The sequence below is a fragment of the Phaethon aethereus genome (genome assembly GCF_964289735.1).
Source record: "Phaethon aethereus genome assembly, chromosome: 1".
NCBI classification, from domain to species: domain Eukaryota; kingdom Metazoa; phylum Chordata; class Aves; order Phaethontiformes; family Phaethontidae; genus Phaethon; species Phaethon aethereus.
The window spans coordinates 82,314,592-82,330,176 of record NC_138575.1 but is presented as its reverse complement, the minus strand read 5'-3'; the positions used below and the strand labels follow the sequence as shown (position 1 = coordinate 82,330,176).

Sequence of the window (15,585 nt, the reverse complement as noted above, 5' to 3'; positions counted from 1 at the left end):
CTGCTGAAACTGGGCAAATGTATGACTTGCAGTTTAAGGTAGAGCCCAAGATGAGCTGACCCTCTACAAATGTGTGTTATTAGAGTAAACTCTAGTATTTTCCAAATATTCCAAGTCTTTTTCAAAAGAGAGCAAAAATATTTCCAGTTTTTCTAGTTACATGGTAAATAGCTAAGCTGACTGTCCTAGCACATACCAAGCCCCCATAGAGGTAACCTCCCATGTATCTCACCGGCTGGACAAAACTGCACAGAAAGCACCTGGTCAGGGAAGCAGGAAATGGGCCTGGAATTCTAGTTTCCCAGAGTAATTGCATTATTACCAAACTAAAGGAATAATTGCTCTGTACAAAGCCAGAAGAGAAACTTGCCAGCTTTTTCTTCACTTACAGTAAGACAGACATGGCTTATACCAGTTTGCCAGCGATTCTTAAATACAAATAAAATGCTGTTGTTGAAATAGATCCTTAGTTTCCATAAAATCAGAAAAAAAATGACCCATGAAATACTAAACCCAAAACCAATCTCATTTGGATACTCGCAATTCTGAAGTGTGCACTTATATTTTGGTAAATATTAGTCAGAAAAATGCAATGTTTAGTTATGCTTTCTTCTAAAGGTTATGAAGCACAGCTGCACAAATCATATGGGAACACACAGTAGTATGGTGAATTTCATTACAATGGTTTTAGCTTTGCTCCCAGCTTCTGTCCCTTAAATCAGGATGGGAGGGCGTTTTCGACAAGTGTCTCTGTCTTTCAGGGAAACATGGACTGCATTAAAAACAAGTCTGTCATTCAAATGATTGCTCAAGTCCTAACACGTAAGCTTTCCCCTGTAGGCCAAAATATGCCCTTTAAAGTCAATCAGAGCTGTGTACAATGTAGCAGACAAAATGTGTATACTTAATATAAATAGTTTTGTTGTCAGAAAACAAGCAGTAAATTTTCCAGAAGGAAGATGAATGTCCATGTAAACAGGAAAAATGAAAATTTCCTTGCTGGCTGCCTATGTGGGTAGTAGTTTGGGAACTACAAATATAAGAAATGCGTACTCTAAGTACTTATCTCATGAAGTAAATCTTTGTCATTTAAAAAAATCTCTTTAAAGAACCTATTCAGCACAAGATTTATTTGGCAGAAACTTTCTTGCTTGTGAGAAAGTTCCTATGTATGCCAACTACAAGAATTCATTTTTTTTCTGCACAGCTAATGGTCACAGAAGTTAAAAAGTACATAACTAATAGGCACAGTATTTGAGTACTGCATTTGTCTGCTATAAACATGCAAACTAACATATTGAATTAATATTTTTGAAGCACTTGATAGCAATGAATTGGCAGTAAATTACTGAACTATGAGATTTATAAACAATTTTCAATCTGTGGCACTGATAATAAAAATACTAGAATTAGACAACAGAATACTTTCGTAGACTTCCATTCCACAAAACTGCCTAACATTTGTGTTATTTTAAGAGTTAACAATGCCTAGTCTTTAACAAAGGCAAATTATATTTGCAGATTATGTAGAAGAAACCTGAACACTGTCCAAGTTTGAAAAAAAAAAAAAATAATGAAGCAGAGCAAAGAATTTCCTGACCTTTCTAAGAACAAATAACTGGAAACAGTTCTTAGTTTGAAGTACAGTGGTGACCAATTAACTGTTTTTAGCATTGGAATTTTTATAAGACACCTGGAACTATTTTCTTTTTTACTTTTATTGACTTCAGCCTTACAAGGACACTGTCAACATGAAAAATCAACTTTCTGTCTGAAAGTTTCTTATCTACTTGTAAGTAACCACGATGGTGACTAAAAATGAAGTGCATTTGTAAAAACAACCAAAACACTATGCTGTTTTTCTCAGTTTGCCTTTTCACTTCCTGAACATGAGTGAAGGAGCAACAGGAGACTGGAAGGCAAATTGTCTTAATCTCCTCAGTTTAGCGTGAGTCAGAAGAGTGGCTAATGGCTGCACAATGTATGAGTTCAATTCTTTTCCCAACTCTACATCTTCATTGATGAGGCAGGTGTTTTAGAAGTTGTGAGACCTTACTTAATCTGAGGTAGCCACTGGCAGAGGGGCAGGCATACATAGAACAGGTAGGAAGCAAGTATGATGGTGATATTCTTGAACTTTCTCATGCAACAGAGAGTGGTAGATATTAAGAGGAATTAAAACTCATCCTGAACCCTCTGGGTGACATTCTAGTCTCTATACATTTCTCCTCTGACAAACAGACAAATTCTTGCTTAAGTGAGTATTACACAGCACTTAAAATTGGTAACACTGAAATGACATGACGTCCTGAGTTAAGAGCCTAGAAGAGTAGATTCTTTGAGTGACCACTCTCCACAGGGAAGATATCCTTGAGTCCATCTCCTGCTGTTGTAATAAAAGAATTTTACTGCCTTTTTTTTTCCCCTTGTTCTTTCTAAGGAAAGATGAATGCACCACTGTGTATTTTCCTCTGAGTAAGGCTGCATTCTGTGCAACTTTTCCATCTCAGAAAGGAACTGTATTTTTTTGGTTGTGGCACTAGGCTTATAATGAAAGCAATTTTGAAAATGACTCCTGGGAGGTATTTTTTTACTGTAAAAAAACCCTCATTATTTTCCACCAAAAAAATGGCATAACACATGACAGCTACATAGCTTGTGGGATCCAGAGCATGGGTAGCATGAACAGGGAACCAAACAGGGACAACTATAGCAATCTCTACTTGCTGCTGCAGCTGCTGACCAAAAAAAGAAGACAGCAGTGAGGCTGACAACTTGGAATAATACCAAGCACATTTATTCATCTAATCCTGCTATGTCTCTGTATCTTCCACAGAAAATACACAGAGTATATATTGAATTCATAGGAACACTTATAGTAATCCTCCCAAACACAGGTTCATAGAGTTGTTCAGAGATGTTATCTTCTCTTTTCAAAGTAAATCTCATTTACATTGCCTAACAAGATGTATGTTTCAGAAGAAAATGTATTCCAGGAATTTTTTTTTTCTTTACAAAAGTGCTTTAAAGTAACATTTGACTTTCCTGACGTGGGTGATGTTCTGAAGGCAGGCATATTTCAAGTAGTTTTTACTTCTAAGTACCAGGTTTCAATTCCATAATTTAATTTTTAAAAAGTCTTAATGAAGTCCATGTATGTATTACTTCATGACATGAAAACATAATGGATTTATTAAGAGCCCAGTTCGTCAAGCTTCCTGAGACAATTAAAAGCAGAAATATTTGTAATTAGACCTTGAGTCATAATTTAATTTTTAGCATCCTACTAGTTTCCACAAATCCTTCTTTTTTTTCTTTTCTGGTAGACACAGAAGAGTCAATTGCACATATGCCAAAATAAGAACTCAAATCAGAAATGTCTGTATTTAGTAGTGAGGCAACAAATGGTACATGAGCCACAGGTAGGTCCTACAGATGTGGCAGCTGCTGCTACTACACTGGTCCCCTTGAGGAGACTGAAAACAACCAAGTGCCTCCTTCCATACTTCCCATGACGTAGCACACAGACAGTGGGTTTGGCACTTCTTACAGATCTGTAAGAAATTAGCTTGTTTTTTTTTTAAAAAAGATACAGTCGTGTACATTATTTTTACTCTCTATTGCCTTTGTTTTCATAACAAGAACATAAGAATAGACTGTACGCAATATGTTGGTACATGTCAGACCAATGTCCTTCTACCACAGCATCAATCTTTACCAGAGGCAAACAGCAAGCACCTAGAAAAGAGTGTAACAGCAGAAGCACGTACTGACGCAGTTACTACCTTAGCCAGAGCAAAATATGTTTGCATTTAACAGCTCTTGATGGAATTTTCTTCCAATAAACTTGATTTGTTTTTTGTTTTTAAAAAAAGAAACATTTAGGCTTCTAGCACCTACATCACCTGGTGGCAAGGAGTTCCGTATTACGGGAAAAAGTGTATCTTCCTGCTTGTTTTGCAGGTGACATCTTCTAACTGGATTTACTAGACCACAATTAGGGTCATATTTTAAGCATTGTTAATTGCATGATTTAATGAATTCATCGCATGATGCAGTGTTTGAATGCAAACGTGTTTACATGCAAACAGAATGAACTGTGTGATCAGAAGACTCTTTGTATTGACCAAGTTAAAAGATAGCAGTTTTGAGGCTTCCAGTAAAATAAAACCATAGGAATCTCATGGAACAGGCATAATACAGCACCTACCTTAATAGACAAACACTTCTGAATGTTTGTATTTTTCTTCGGTTTTTATGAAGAATACTTTTACAATATGATAGCTAAACAAAAACCATCAACATGATGAAGGAAAATTCAACCGTGCCCACAAAGCAAATAAAAAAATGTGTAACTTAAGTGTTTCAACTGCACAAAAGATCAGGTCAAATATGAAGTAAGGGGTAAACCCAAGACTTGCTCTTGTGTACTGCTTCTTCATGAAGTTTACAAGAAACCAAACCATATGATGATACTTCTTTTTTTAACAAGAAATTCCAATACAATTGGAAGTAATGGAAAATATTAACTTGTATCTTTGCAAGTGCCAAACATCTGTTTCAGAGAAATCCTCTCTTGAGTATTTGAACAATGTCTTTCAATCAAGATGAGAAAAAGTTATAAAAGTGCTGAGAGTACCGCAAATGTTGCAAGAGTTATGAGTTATCAAAACAACAACGGTAATTTTGATAGTGTATCTTTAAATGTAAAAATCAATATCAAGCAATGATTGCTTTATTTACACTTTAAAAAGAAACTGAGACATACCTGGTACTTTCATACTTTAAGAAATAGAAATGGTAGCAATTAATTTTCAACCTGTCTTAAAGACTAAACCATACTCTGGTTTGAGTGGTTTGTGTTTTTGGGTTTTTTTTTTTTTTTTTGTACTGAACCCCTCATGTTTGTGTTTATTCTTCTTTGCAGCAGCCATGTTGATTCAAACGATCCAACATGTACCAAAATAAAGTGAATGAGAATTTGAACATATTGAATACAACTAAATCAAGTTCCTCTTATGACATAGAAAGAGAGGAAATTAAACAAAATATCAAAAACAAAGGTATGTTGCAAATTTGTAAATTATACTAAGTTCCTTAATATATAGTTGGCAAGGAAAAGATTTAAAAAATCATTCACAGTTAACTTAATACTAAAATGTAATTTGATGAATTTTCTACTTGAACATTCTCTAAAAGGCAGCTTTATCCATTAAGTTGTGACTAAAATTCTTGAGGGATTAAATGACGGGAACTAAACAATTGTTGGGGACTTAAATGCATTGAAGTACAGGATCTGTTAGTATTTTTGAGACTGGCTTCAGTTACATTAAATATTTAACATTGTTGCCCTACTGGTGCATGGTTTATAAAACTAGCTCTATATGGTTCTGGAAAAACATTGTTATTTTAAAGATTATGGTTAAGATTTAAAATGCAAATTGTTAAACAACTAAGTATCAGTCAAAGGTTAGAAAACATAGTTGTAAAAAGAAAACAGATGTGATGTATAACTAGAAATACAAAAGTAGAAGGGCATTTCAGATGACACATGGCGAACACATTAATTTACCTTCAATATAAAAAGGAAAAAAAAAAATCAAGACATGCTGTCACCTCAGCTGAACTGAGGTGAATCTAAGCATGCGATTGACTGATACTCAGTGCAACACATCTTTATGCTCTTACTTCTACTTATTTCAACCTTAAGTCTCGAAGACAGCAGATCTGGTAGATCTATATACCCATTCTACTTAGTCAAATTTCTGTCAAGCAAATTTTCCTACAAAATTTACATACTGGAACAGAATATTCTAGGCTAAATACACGTTTTTCAATAGTTTTCCAGTGTTTTGGAAGTAGAAAGAATAAAAGTTAGAATCTCTTCCTCCTCTTGGCTTTATTAGAAAAAAAAAGTTTTATACACTTTATACATGAAAAGTTGGTAGAAAAGATTTCAATAAAGAAATCTGAAAAACTACATGAAATAAAAATTTCTGCATCAAGATACTGTTTCAAACCACACTGGATGTAATCTCTTCCAAATTAATGTGCAGTCATCCTTTCAGAACCCAGTTCAATTATTTGTTTGACACTACTGGAAATAATTATTTGAAAACACAAAATGCACAGTGCTGTAGACATTAAAAAGTCAACCACAGGAATGGAAAAAAAAATTAAGCACAAAGAGAAAACAGTGCACAAATGTCTTTCAAAAAAATCTAATATGAATAAGTAACCATAAAGAGAAAAAAAAATCTAACAAATTAAATTATTTAAAATGTCAAATGACACCACAGTAAAAAAAAAAAAAAAACGGGTAACTGAAAGAGTAAGAATTCCTGTAAAATAACTAGGAAAATTAAATGAAAGTTCTATGTTCTAGGATAAGGCTGACATTTTTGAGGCATTTGTATTCACACTAAAATCAAATGGGACTTTCATTGTTTATTTAAAGGGGTTCTGGATAAAGCTCCTTATGGAAAAAGGTTAATAAATCTCTCTACTGAGGATTACAGAAGGAATTTCCAAAGAATTCCATACACAAAAATAATGAACAATCACACTAAGGCCATATTACAGAAGAGAACAAAACAGGAGGGCAAAAACCTCTCAACTTTGTGACCACGTTTGAATTGCTCTGTGCGGATGCAGAACAAACTAACACAAAATTATTACTACAGCATTATTTTGTCTCCTATTAGTTTTACAGATATATACAATGGACAGAAATACCAACTATTGGGAAAGCAATAATTGCACTGCTAGGGTTCAGCGACCTTCTACTAAAGAAAGCAGTAAAGAAGCCAAAGTAAGAAGTGACTGACCTTGTGACCAGACGACTAGGCTAGAAAACACGTTAGGCAAAAAACAAGGCCCACACTGCTAAGGATCATCCTAGCCCCTACAGTATCTCCACGTCAATGACAAATCCATGAACTGACTGGTTCCTAATACAGCTCAAGCCATAAATTCGAAAAGGATTACTTTAAGTGCTTCAAAATGACACTTCTACGACCGCTTGGGAAAGGAATTATATGTAACGGCAAAAGATTGGTTTGATAACCCAAAAAGTCCATTTCAGTCTTAAAACATTCCTATTCCAGAAAATCTAGTGATAAATAAAAGTGTTTTCAGAAGCCAATGTGCAAAATCAGAGAATCTGACACAGAATGATGAGAAACTCCACAACCATCACGGCATGTTTTTTAAACAAACCCCAAACTTGTGAAATATCATATTTTAGTCAATAATTACTAAATTGCTGGGGCAATTTGTGTGGTGTATGGCTAAGCTATGCATTCTTGCAGTTCTCACTGATGAAAGACTAATAAGAGACTGTGATAGAAACTTTTAAGTTCTCTTTTGAATCCCGAGATGCAGCAGGTTAGACTGTTTCAGAACATGTACTTTACACCTGTCAGAACAGACAGTTTGAATTTGACCTTAAAAATCAAACTTCTTACTTCCTACTGTTCCTCCGCTCCCCTACAAGATTTTAAGTTTACTAATCTTCATCAGGCATGTGTAGTAAAAAAAAAAAAGTAATTAAAAAATATTAGTAGACTCCTACTGGCAACAGTTTTGCCACAGATTTTTTTACTGGACTCATTTGATGCTTTCTGATTTTGAGAAACAACTGAATTGGTCTTACTTTGTTTGTTTTTTAAATACACAACATTGACAGAAAAATGAAGTCTGCTTGCATTTCAGCTGTCAAACTTAAAATGTGATACACTCTCCCCAGAATTAATAAATTTAACAGTTAGTGTAACATACCTGGGCTTTTCCTGGAACTCAACAAGTTTACAGCTGTAGTTTGAGACTTGAACCGAAAGTAGCTATTTAACCACTAAATATATAGCAGTGAATTGAATGTGAGACCACTTCTAGATTTAATTTGTCTGATACTGAGATAATTTTTATGGCAAAATTTTACACTTCATGCCATCTGAAGTAAACAGGATCAATTACAGTGCATAAAATAAAGTATGCAAACATATTTTTGCAGGATCAGGACTACAAGGATATTCCACTGGACAACTAGACCAAAAGGTAACAGGTAATTTACTTTTCTTTTATATTTACTGCAGTGGAATACAGCATGAGTTTTTTCCCTAGCTACTGTACAGCAGACTCTGTGTTTGCTCATAGTAAGTTTAACGATACTAGTATATGCAACCAACAGGAAAGAAAAACAAAAAATACACAGAAGCTAATTAAGTATAAATATTAACAATACACTGAATGCCCATCTTTTTCTTTATTCTGTATGCAGTTATGCTATACAAAGCCTCACAGAAATTAGTAAAGGAATTTATAGGCAGTTGGACTAGATGATCATTGTAGGTCCCTTCCAGCTGAAATATTCTATTCTACAATTCATACGGAAATATTTACTTCCTAGTATGTTTTACTACTTGAATGCAGTTGGATCCATGCACCATTTCACCTGGTAGAAACACAAAATTTTGTGTGACTACCTAGCTAAAATATTTTAAAAACTAAAAATAAAAATCCCCACTTATTAGTTGTTGGCATTGATGATCTCAACTATTTCATTTGAAAACATTGAATAGACTGAAATTAACTGAATTTGATCTTTTCAGACTTTCTGAATTATTTAAAAATTGTTTTTATTAAGTTTCTTTTCTTGCTTTCTAGCTGTAAACAAATTAAAAAAAAAATCTCAGCTAGTCATACAAAATGTAAATATCTTTCAGGAATCGTCTTCATAGAAGAGCAGGCACTAAACTGAATTGCATAGAAAGAAAAATCTGTAGTTCTACATTTTGAATATAAAGAAAAGGCCAAAACATGGCTTTTAGGAATGCTTTAATTACTTCAAAATAAGATTAAGAAACAAGGGAGATTAATATACTCCAATACTGATTTTATTTCATTCAAATACTACATTCCTGCTATTTTACAACTTACTTTCAAGCTTATTTCCTGTTCAGAAATTAACGGTTACTCCTGTAAACCAGCTGGTTTGGCTTCTCTTGGGTCAATGGTTCTGAAAATTCACCTTCACTACCTTATAACAATTCCTATATTCCACTCTCCAGCTTCATGGACTGGTGCATGTGGTGCAGGCTGCACCTTGTTTTCTTCACATCTTGGATCAGTGAAAGGACACAGAGGGTAAGAAAATGACTAGGGCAAAGACGTTGTCCAGACCACACAGGAAGCTAACATACTTCTCTTGTGCTTCCACTCACGTATGTGGAATACTTTTAACGTACATCCAAAATTTCATTCAATCTTGTAATTACATTGCACACAGGAGCAAACAACAAATGTGAAACTTCCTTGGAACTGCTTACAAACCTCGACTTTGGGACAAAGCTATGTTTATATTCACTTAATTTAGCGCGGGCAAACCGAAGCAGAGTGTGTTCAGTGAATGGGCCAAAGCCCCACATGAAGCCCATACAAACTGGAACAGGGATGGGCCTAGCCTGTCTTTATATTCCAAACAGAGCATCATGTAACCATTAATCAAGTCTTTAACATGAAATATTACAAAAGCAATACAGTTCTATGGGTCTGTGGTAGGGCACTGCTATGTCTCTGTCTCCTAACGTAAGGATCACAGTTTGGGAATTATACTACTAGGCCATAGTTTACATGCCATTAGACTCTACTTCTTCCCCTGATCTCTGGGTAATAAATACAAATATGAATGTATACACACACGTACATGTAAGAGCCTATGTAGAGACATGCAAACATATGCTACCACATCAGCACAATGTTTTAGCAAAACAAAACTGTTAACCTTTAAAAAAACCCAGAGCTGTTACACCTAATAATGGGGAACCCTTTCACATACATTCAGTATAAAAACAAACACTAAAATTTTTAAAGAATTAATGCAAAAAGCTGGTAAATGCTTCCCAGTCCAATCAGTAACACAGGCACAGTCAGCCTCAATGGCTGGCCTGCGTGATTTATTTTATCTTGGGGCACTTAATGTGCTGGGGCCTGTCACAGTACTGGGTGTTTTCAGAGCAGCCAGATGACGAAGGACCACAATGCAGGGCCAGAGGTTATAGATTATGAACATCGGGCAACAAACAACAATACTATCAAATGAGCTAGTGAATCTTGAACTTACATCAAAACAGACAGACTTTGGATACCATGGACAAGTGATTCCTTACTCTTAACTCACTCTAACCAAATTGACAGGTTTTGCTTCCCCCTACACCCATGTCTCATGGATACGGGTACCACACAATACTGTGCTGTATCCATACACTGGATACAAACTAAGAATAACATTTATTTCTACGACAAAAGTAAAAATAGTTGCTTGCCATTTAGAATCGTAGAATGGTTTGTTTTGGAAAGGACCTGTAAAGGCCATCTAGTCCAACCCCTCTGCAATGAGCAGGGACATCTTCAACTAGATCAGGCTGTGCAGAGCCCCGTCCAACCTGACCTGGAAACTTTCCAGCCATGGAGCATCGACCACTTCTCTGGGCAACCTGTGCCAGTGTTTCACCACTTTCATTGTTAAAAATTTCTTCCTTATGTCTAGTCTAAATCTACCCTCTTTTAGTTTAAACTCATTACCCCTTAGCAGGGCCTGTAGCAATAGGACAAAAAGTCTGTCCCCATCTTTCTTATAACCCCTTTTAAGTACTGAAAGGCTGCAAGAAGTGCTTCCTGCAGTCTTCTCTTCTCCAGGCTGAACAACCCCAATTCTCTCAACCTTTATTCATAGGAGAGGTGTTCCATCCCTCTGGTCATTATTGTGGCCCTCCTCTGGACCCGTTCCAACAGGTCCATGTCTTTCCTGTGCTTCCTGTGCTGAGGGCTCCAGAGCTCATTTAATCATACTTTTGTGCCTATCCTTTTTACCTATTTGCTACACTTCACCTCTCTCCTCTCACTTCCCACCCCACTAGTAGGAAGGTCAAGCATTGTTTTACCATACTGATACTTATATGCAAACAAGGACATATCAATACTACAAGGTCAAATACACCTTCAGACAATTTAATAAAGATAATTTTCTGGACATAATGTGGATGTAGCTTTGCTGGAGAAAGCAAGTCTAATAGTGTATTCAAATTTGACTCAGCAGAGTTCTTAAAGGTGTTATGAATGTTTATATGAACCTCTACAAGTTTGATAGCTATGGAAGATGTCTTTGAACAGATATGACAGTCTCATTCTATTTCAGTTCTGAAGCATGCTTCAGAATGGGGGCGGTTATGAAATAATTAGGAGTCAAATTCCTGACTGAAATTTCCTTCATATCTTACATATCCAGATTAAGATATTACCCATGGTGACATAAAAAAAATTTTTCTAGTATAAAATTCTTCATATAATATAGAACAGATAAAATAAAACTAAGATTGCAGTACTTAAGTTGAAATGTTGCCACCACAGTGCTTTATAGCTTTAAAAATTTGGTATTACATGTGAAGTATGAAAAAGGTCTAACCACAATGCATTGCCCATCTTTCATTTATTGTGTGAAAATATATGGTGTCATCACTTTCTTTTTTTTTTTGTTTTAGCTTGCAGTGTCCTTTAATCAAGGGTGAAGAATTGCCATCAAATTCTCCACTAGATTTAGAAGCTTTGTTTGGCTTGAATACCGAGCAAGTTACGTTTGTTCTTGTCTTACGTTGGACATTTTAGCATAATGTCACTGTTGCATTACTTTCTATTTCCTCCTCTTAATTTTAAACTTACCAACCTCTCATATTTAGCATTAAAAAAAAAGTATTGAAGTTTGCTTGTGTGTGCATAAGAAAATATGAACAAAGAGACTATAAATCACTTTTTGTTTCTGATCCTGAATGTTATGGGTAACAATGTCAAACATATTACGTGTAAAACTACTTAGCTTAACTCTGAGTCATTTATCTGTGAAAATATACCTTTGAAATATGGTGTATGTATAAACACCCTAGGTATGGAAAAAATTTATGCATGTAACTTTAAATTATTTAGGTAAGAATTTTACTAAAGGCAGGTCATTTAGTTTTCCTCAGCTCTAAAGAATTCCCATTGAAAGATTACTGATCAGGAAAGAAATGGGTTAAAAAGTGCTGTGTAAGGACACAGGAACCTCAATTACTTGCTTTTTGCTACGTAACTTTCTACTAATTCAACTAATCCCATACACATGTCCCATATACTAAGTGACAAACTGTACATAGATTGCTGGTATGCTGGATTCGTGGTTGGTAAATCTCTGAACACTTAAATCATATAGTGTCTTGGCTCTCAAAGTAACCACTAGTTTAGCACTAGCATTGCTACAATATAACTGAAGTCAGTTTTGGAAATGCAAGAGGAGATTTCTACGGTTTCCTTTCAATGTATATGTTACGTTGACACAAATGACTTCCGCAAATAATTATCAGATCAATCTATTTTTAAAAAGACTCATTGACAATCAATTCCTTCTAACTCCAAGTAAATATTTACTATTATATATACGACAGTATAATGCTGGACTACATTTATAATATACTGCAAAACTTGTGGGATTGCCAAATCCCAACTTCTATAAATGGTTATAGAAATTCTTCTAAGAATCCAGGCACAAATACAACTGTAAATGCTCATTAATAATTTAAAATGTTCGTGGCAAATATGTAACTGGACAAATAGACAATTAATTTTCTTAAACTGATATCACAACTATTATACTTTTACTGAAAGAAAGCTTTAATGGAATAAATTACCAAGTGAGTTACAAGCTACTTCGAAAACTGATAAATATTACATTTACCATGAGGGGTGAAATGTACTTTGTACTATTACAAAATAAGCTGGATAAGAATCTGTTTATGAGTCTTTTCCTGAAGCACTTAACCACTGCTAAACAAGTACAAATACTGTTGTGCTCATGTCCCATGGTTTGAAGGATTCTACAAACTTATTTTCAAAACGATGAAAAACGTATGATGTACACTACCTTTGCAAGTGTGTAACTGGGACCTGCCCCTGCCACTCAAAGGGAAAAAAACATCACTGAATCTCAGCCAGGAAAGCGAGGCATTTTCCCTGAATTCTTTCTAGGAATTCCTTCCTTAAGCTGCTACTTTTTAGTACAGTCCATAAAGTATATTTATTACTCTCACAGGTGCATGGCTTTGACCAAGGTCCATTTACTCTGCCTCTTATGTAATCATATAAAAACTATTATGCCAAATGATTTGGAGTTAAAAACATCTTCCACTCTTAAATATAGACAGTCTTTATAAAACTTATGCCAGAAAAAACTAGCTGTCCTTACATATGATTTTTTTTTTTAAATTAATGGAAATATGTGTCAATTGACCAATAAGGGAAAAAAGTTGACTGAAATACTTTTGATATTAAAGAACTCTATGGAATGAATGGAAATTACACTCCTATTAGATAAACCAGAGGATTTTGTTTCTTTGAACATGATATTTTCATTGCTTCACTGATTTGCGAAAACTTCACAAGGACAAGACAGACTAACAGTTGTCAGACAATGGAATAATGGCAATAAGCTCCAATTGTGTGTAAGTGGAAAGAAAATGGAACACAAATGGAAATCTAGGAGATTAAGGACAGATGAGTTGCTATTGAAGTGCCTGCAGGAAATTACTGTCAATTCAAAATGGTGTGATCTAGCTGTCAACAGTGAGAAGTCTGCATTAGATGGACTAGACCACCTGCACTAGTGGTCCTATTGACCAATTTATTTAGAGTACAGGCTATTTTAATAGCAGACCTATTTTTACCTTCCCCACAGCTTATCCTTTGTAAATGACCAACTTCAGATAGAAACAAGCTCAAACATCCTTATGGATCATGTTTTCCCCAGACGTCTGTTTAAATGTCTTTGTCAAGAAGACCCATACTGCTGAATGTAAACTCCACACACAGCATAATGGAAGAGAGCTCATCCAACACTAATCTTAACTAGCAGCAGAAAGAAACTTCTGAAATTAAATCCTATTTCCCAAAATACTATTCAGCCCATAAAAGCAGGGAATAGAAGAGGCCCAAGACATTATTTCTCTTTCCTTTTCAGGACAATGTCACCAAATAGATTCAAGCTTAGTGATTTTGTTCATTGAGAATACTGAAATAACTGAATTTGATCTCGGGCTGCTACCGTCATATGAAAAAGTTTTTTCAAATTATCTTTTATTTTTATAAAGAGCCTCAAATGGGAGAAGTGTGTTAACAACTTCTCCTCCTACTGAAAGAAAATCAAACTGACTTCTAAGTTACATTTTACTGTTTACACACAAGCATTAAACTGCAAGTATATAGCATTAATGGAATACCTGAAACCAAGTTTCAGAACATTACAATATTTCATAACAAGACCAGTGCACTGGCTATAAATCATGGTCAATAGAATACCAATACATTTTCAGGCTGTCATATAATATAGGTTGAGAGGAAAAGTTAATGACTTTATTGTGTAGTTTGAATGCACACAAAGTTAATTTGTGAACATAAAATAGCATCTGTAATTGATACTGAAATGCTTTCAATGAACTGAACTCATCACAATTTCTATTTGACAGACTGCATTTATGCTTCATCTTTTAAGTTACTGTCATAAGAAATATTTTACATTTCAAGCAATGTTTTAATTCTTGCTTTTCTGCTTTTTGGCTTGTGATGTACTTAAATATCTATAAATATACATGAAGAAATATATTATAGTATCAAATGGTTTTAAAAAAGGAGTGACAAATCTGAAGACATAACTTCTGATTCTGTTTTCCTGTGCACTTTAAGACAGGTTTCAGGATTAATAAACTTCACCAATTTCTCACTGTATGAAGTGAAACCCATTAGCAACTCACCCTCTTCTGCTCTTTAATATATTCCATCAGTTCCTCTCTTGTCCTTTTCACTGCTTCTTCGACTGCCTTTTCGTTTCGTTTTTGCTCTTCCATTAATGCTTCCTTGACAATTTCCTTTTTAAAAGGAAAACACATAAGTGTAAATATTAAAAGTATTTCACAAATATAATACAGGCCATCCCTTTCCTTCCTACTAAAATTTTATCATAACCATTCTCCTTTCTCAATTATAGTTATCCTAAATGTATGCAATAACTTTACAAAAATTTATACATTCAGTACTTGGATCACTAAAGGGCCTAAAGAAGATAAAAATAATCACTTTAAAGCTGTGTTAAGAGAAACATAACGTTCCCTGAGAGCAGAAGAAAAGGAAGCAATACAGGTATTACATTCCAACAGAAGCAGGGTACTATTTGTTATTAATACAACAGAATAGAATACTTCCAGCTGGAAGGGACCTACAACAATCATCTAGTCCAACTGCCTGAGCACTTCAGGGCTGACCTGTTAAAGTTAAAGCAAATTATTAAGGACAGTGTCCAAATGCCTCTTCAACACTGACAGTGTCGAGTACAGGGGGACAATCACTCCCCCAGTCCTGCTGGCCACCCTATTTCTGACACAAGTCAGGATGCTACTGGCCTTCTTGGCCAACTGGGCACACTGTCGTTATTAACTAAATAGTAAATTATTATTGCCATAAATGACAAAATATTAAATCAGAATAATGTGTACTAAGCAACACAGTTCG

At 34.9% G+C, this 15,585-nt stretch overlaps 1 protein-coding gene across 1 annotated transcript in view; it reads right to left on the bottom strand.

The window, feature by feature from the left end:
* The window catches only part of CCDC91 (coiled-coil domain containing 91), a gene marked incomplete at its 5' end in the record, with an annotated part of 133,582 nt that overhangs the window by 21,393 nt on the left and 96,604 nt on the right, over positions 1 to 15,585 (bottom strand). The window contains one exon of the mRNA XM_082011971.1: positions 14,832 to 14,945. Coding sequence (XP_081868097.1) covers positions 14,832 to 14,945 — 114 coding nt within the window. The remainder of the gene's footprint in view (positions 1 to 14,831; positions 14,946 to 15,585) is intronic.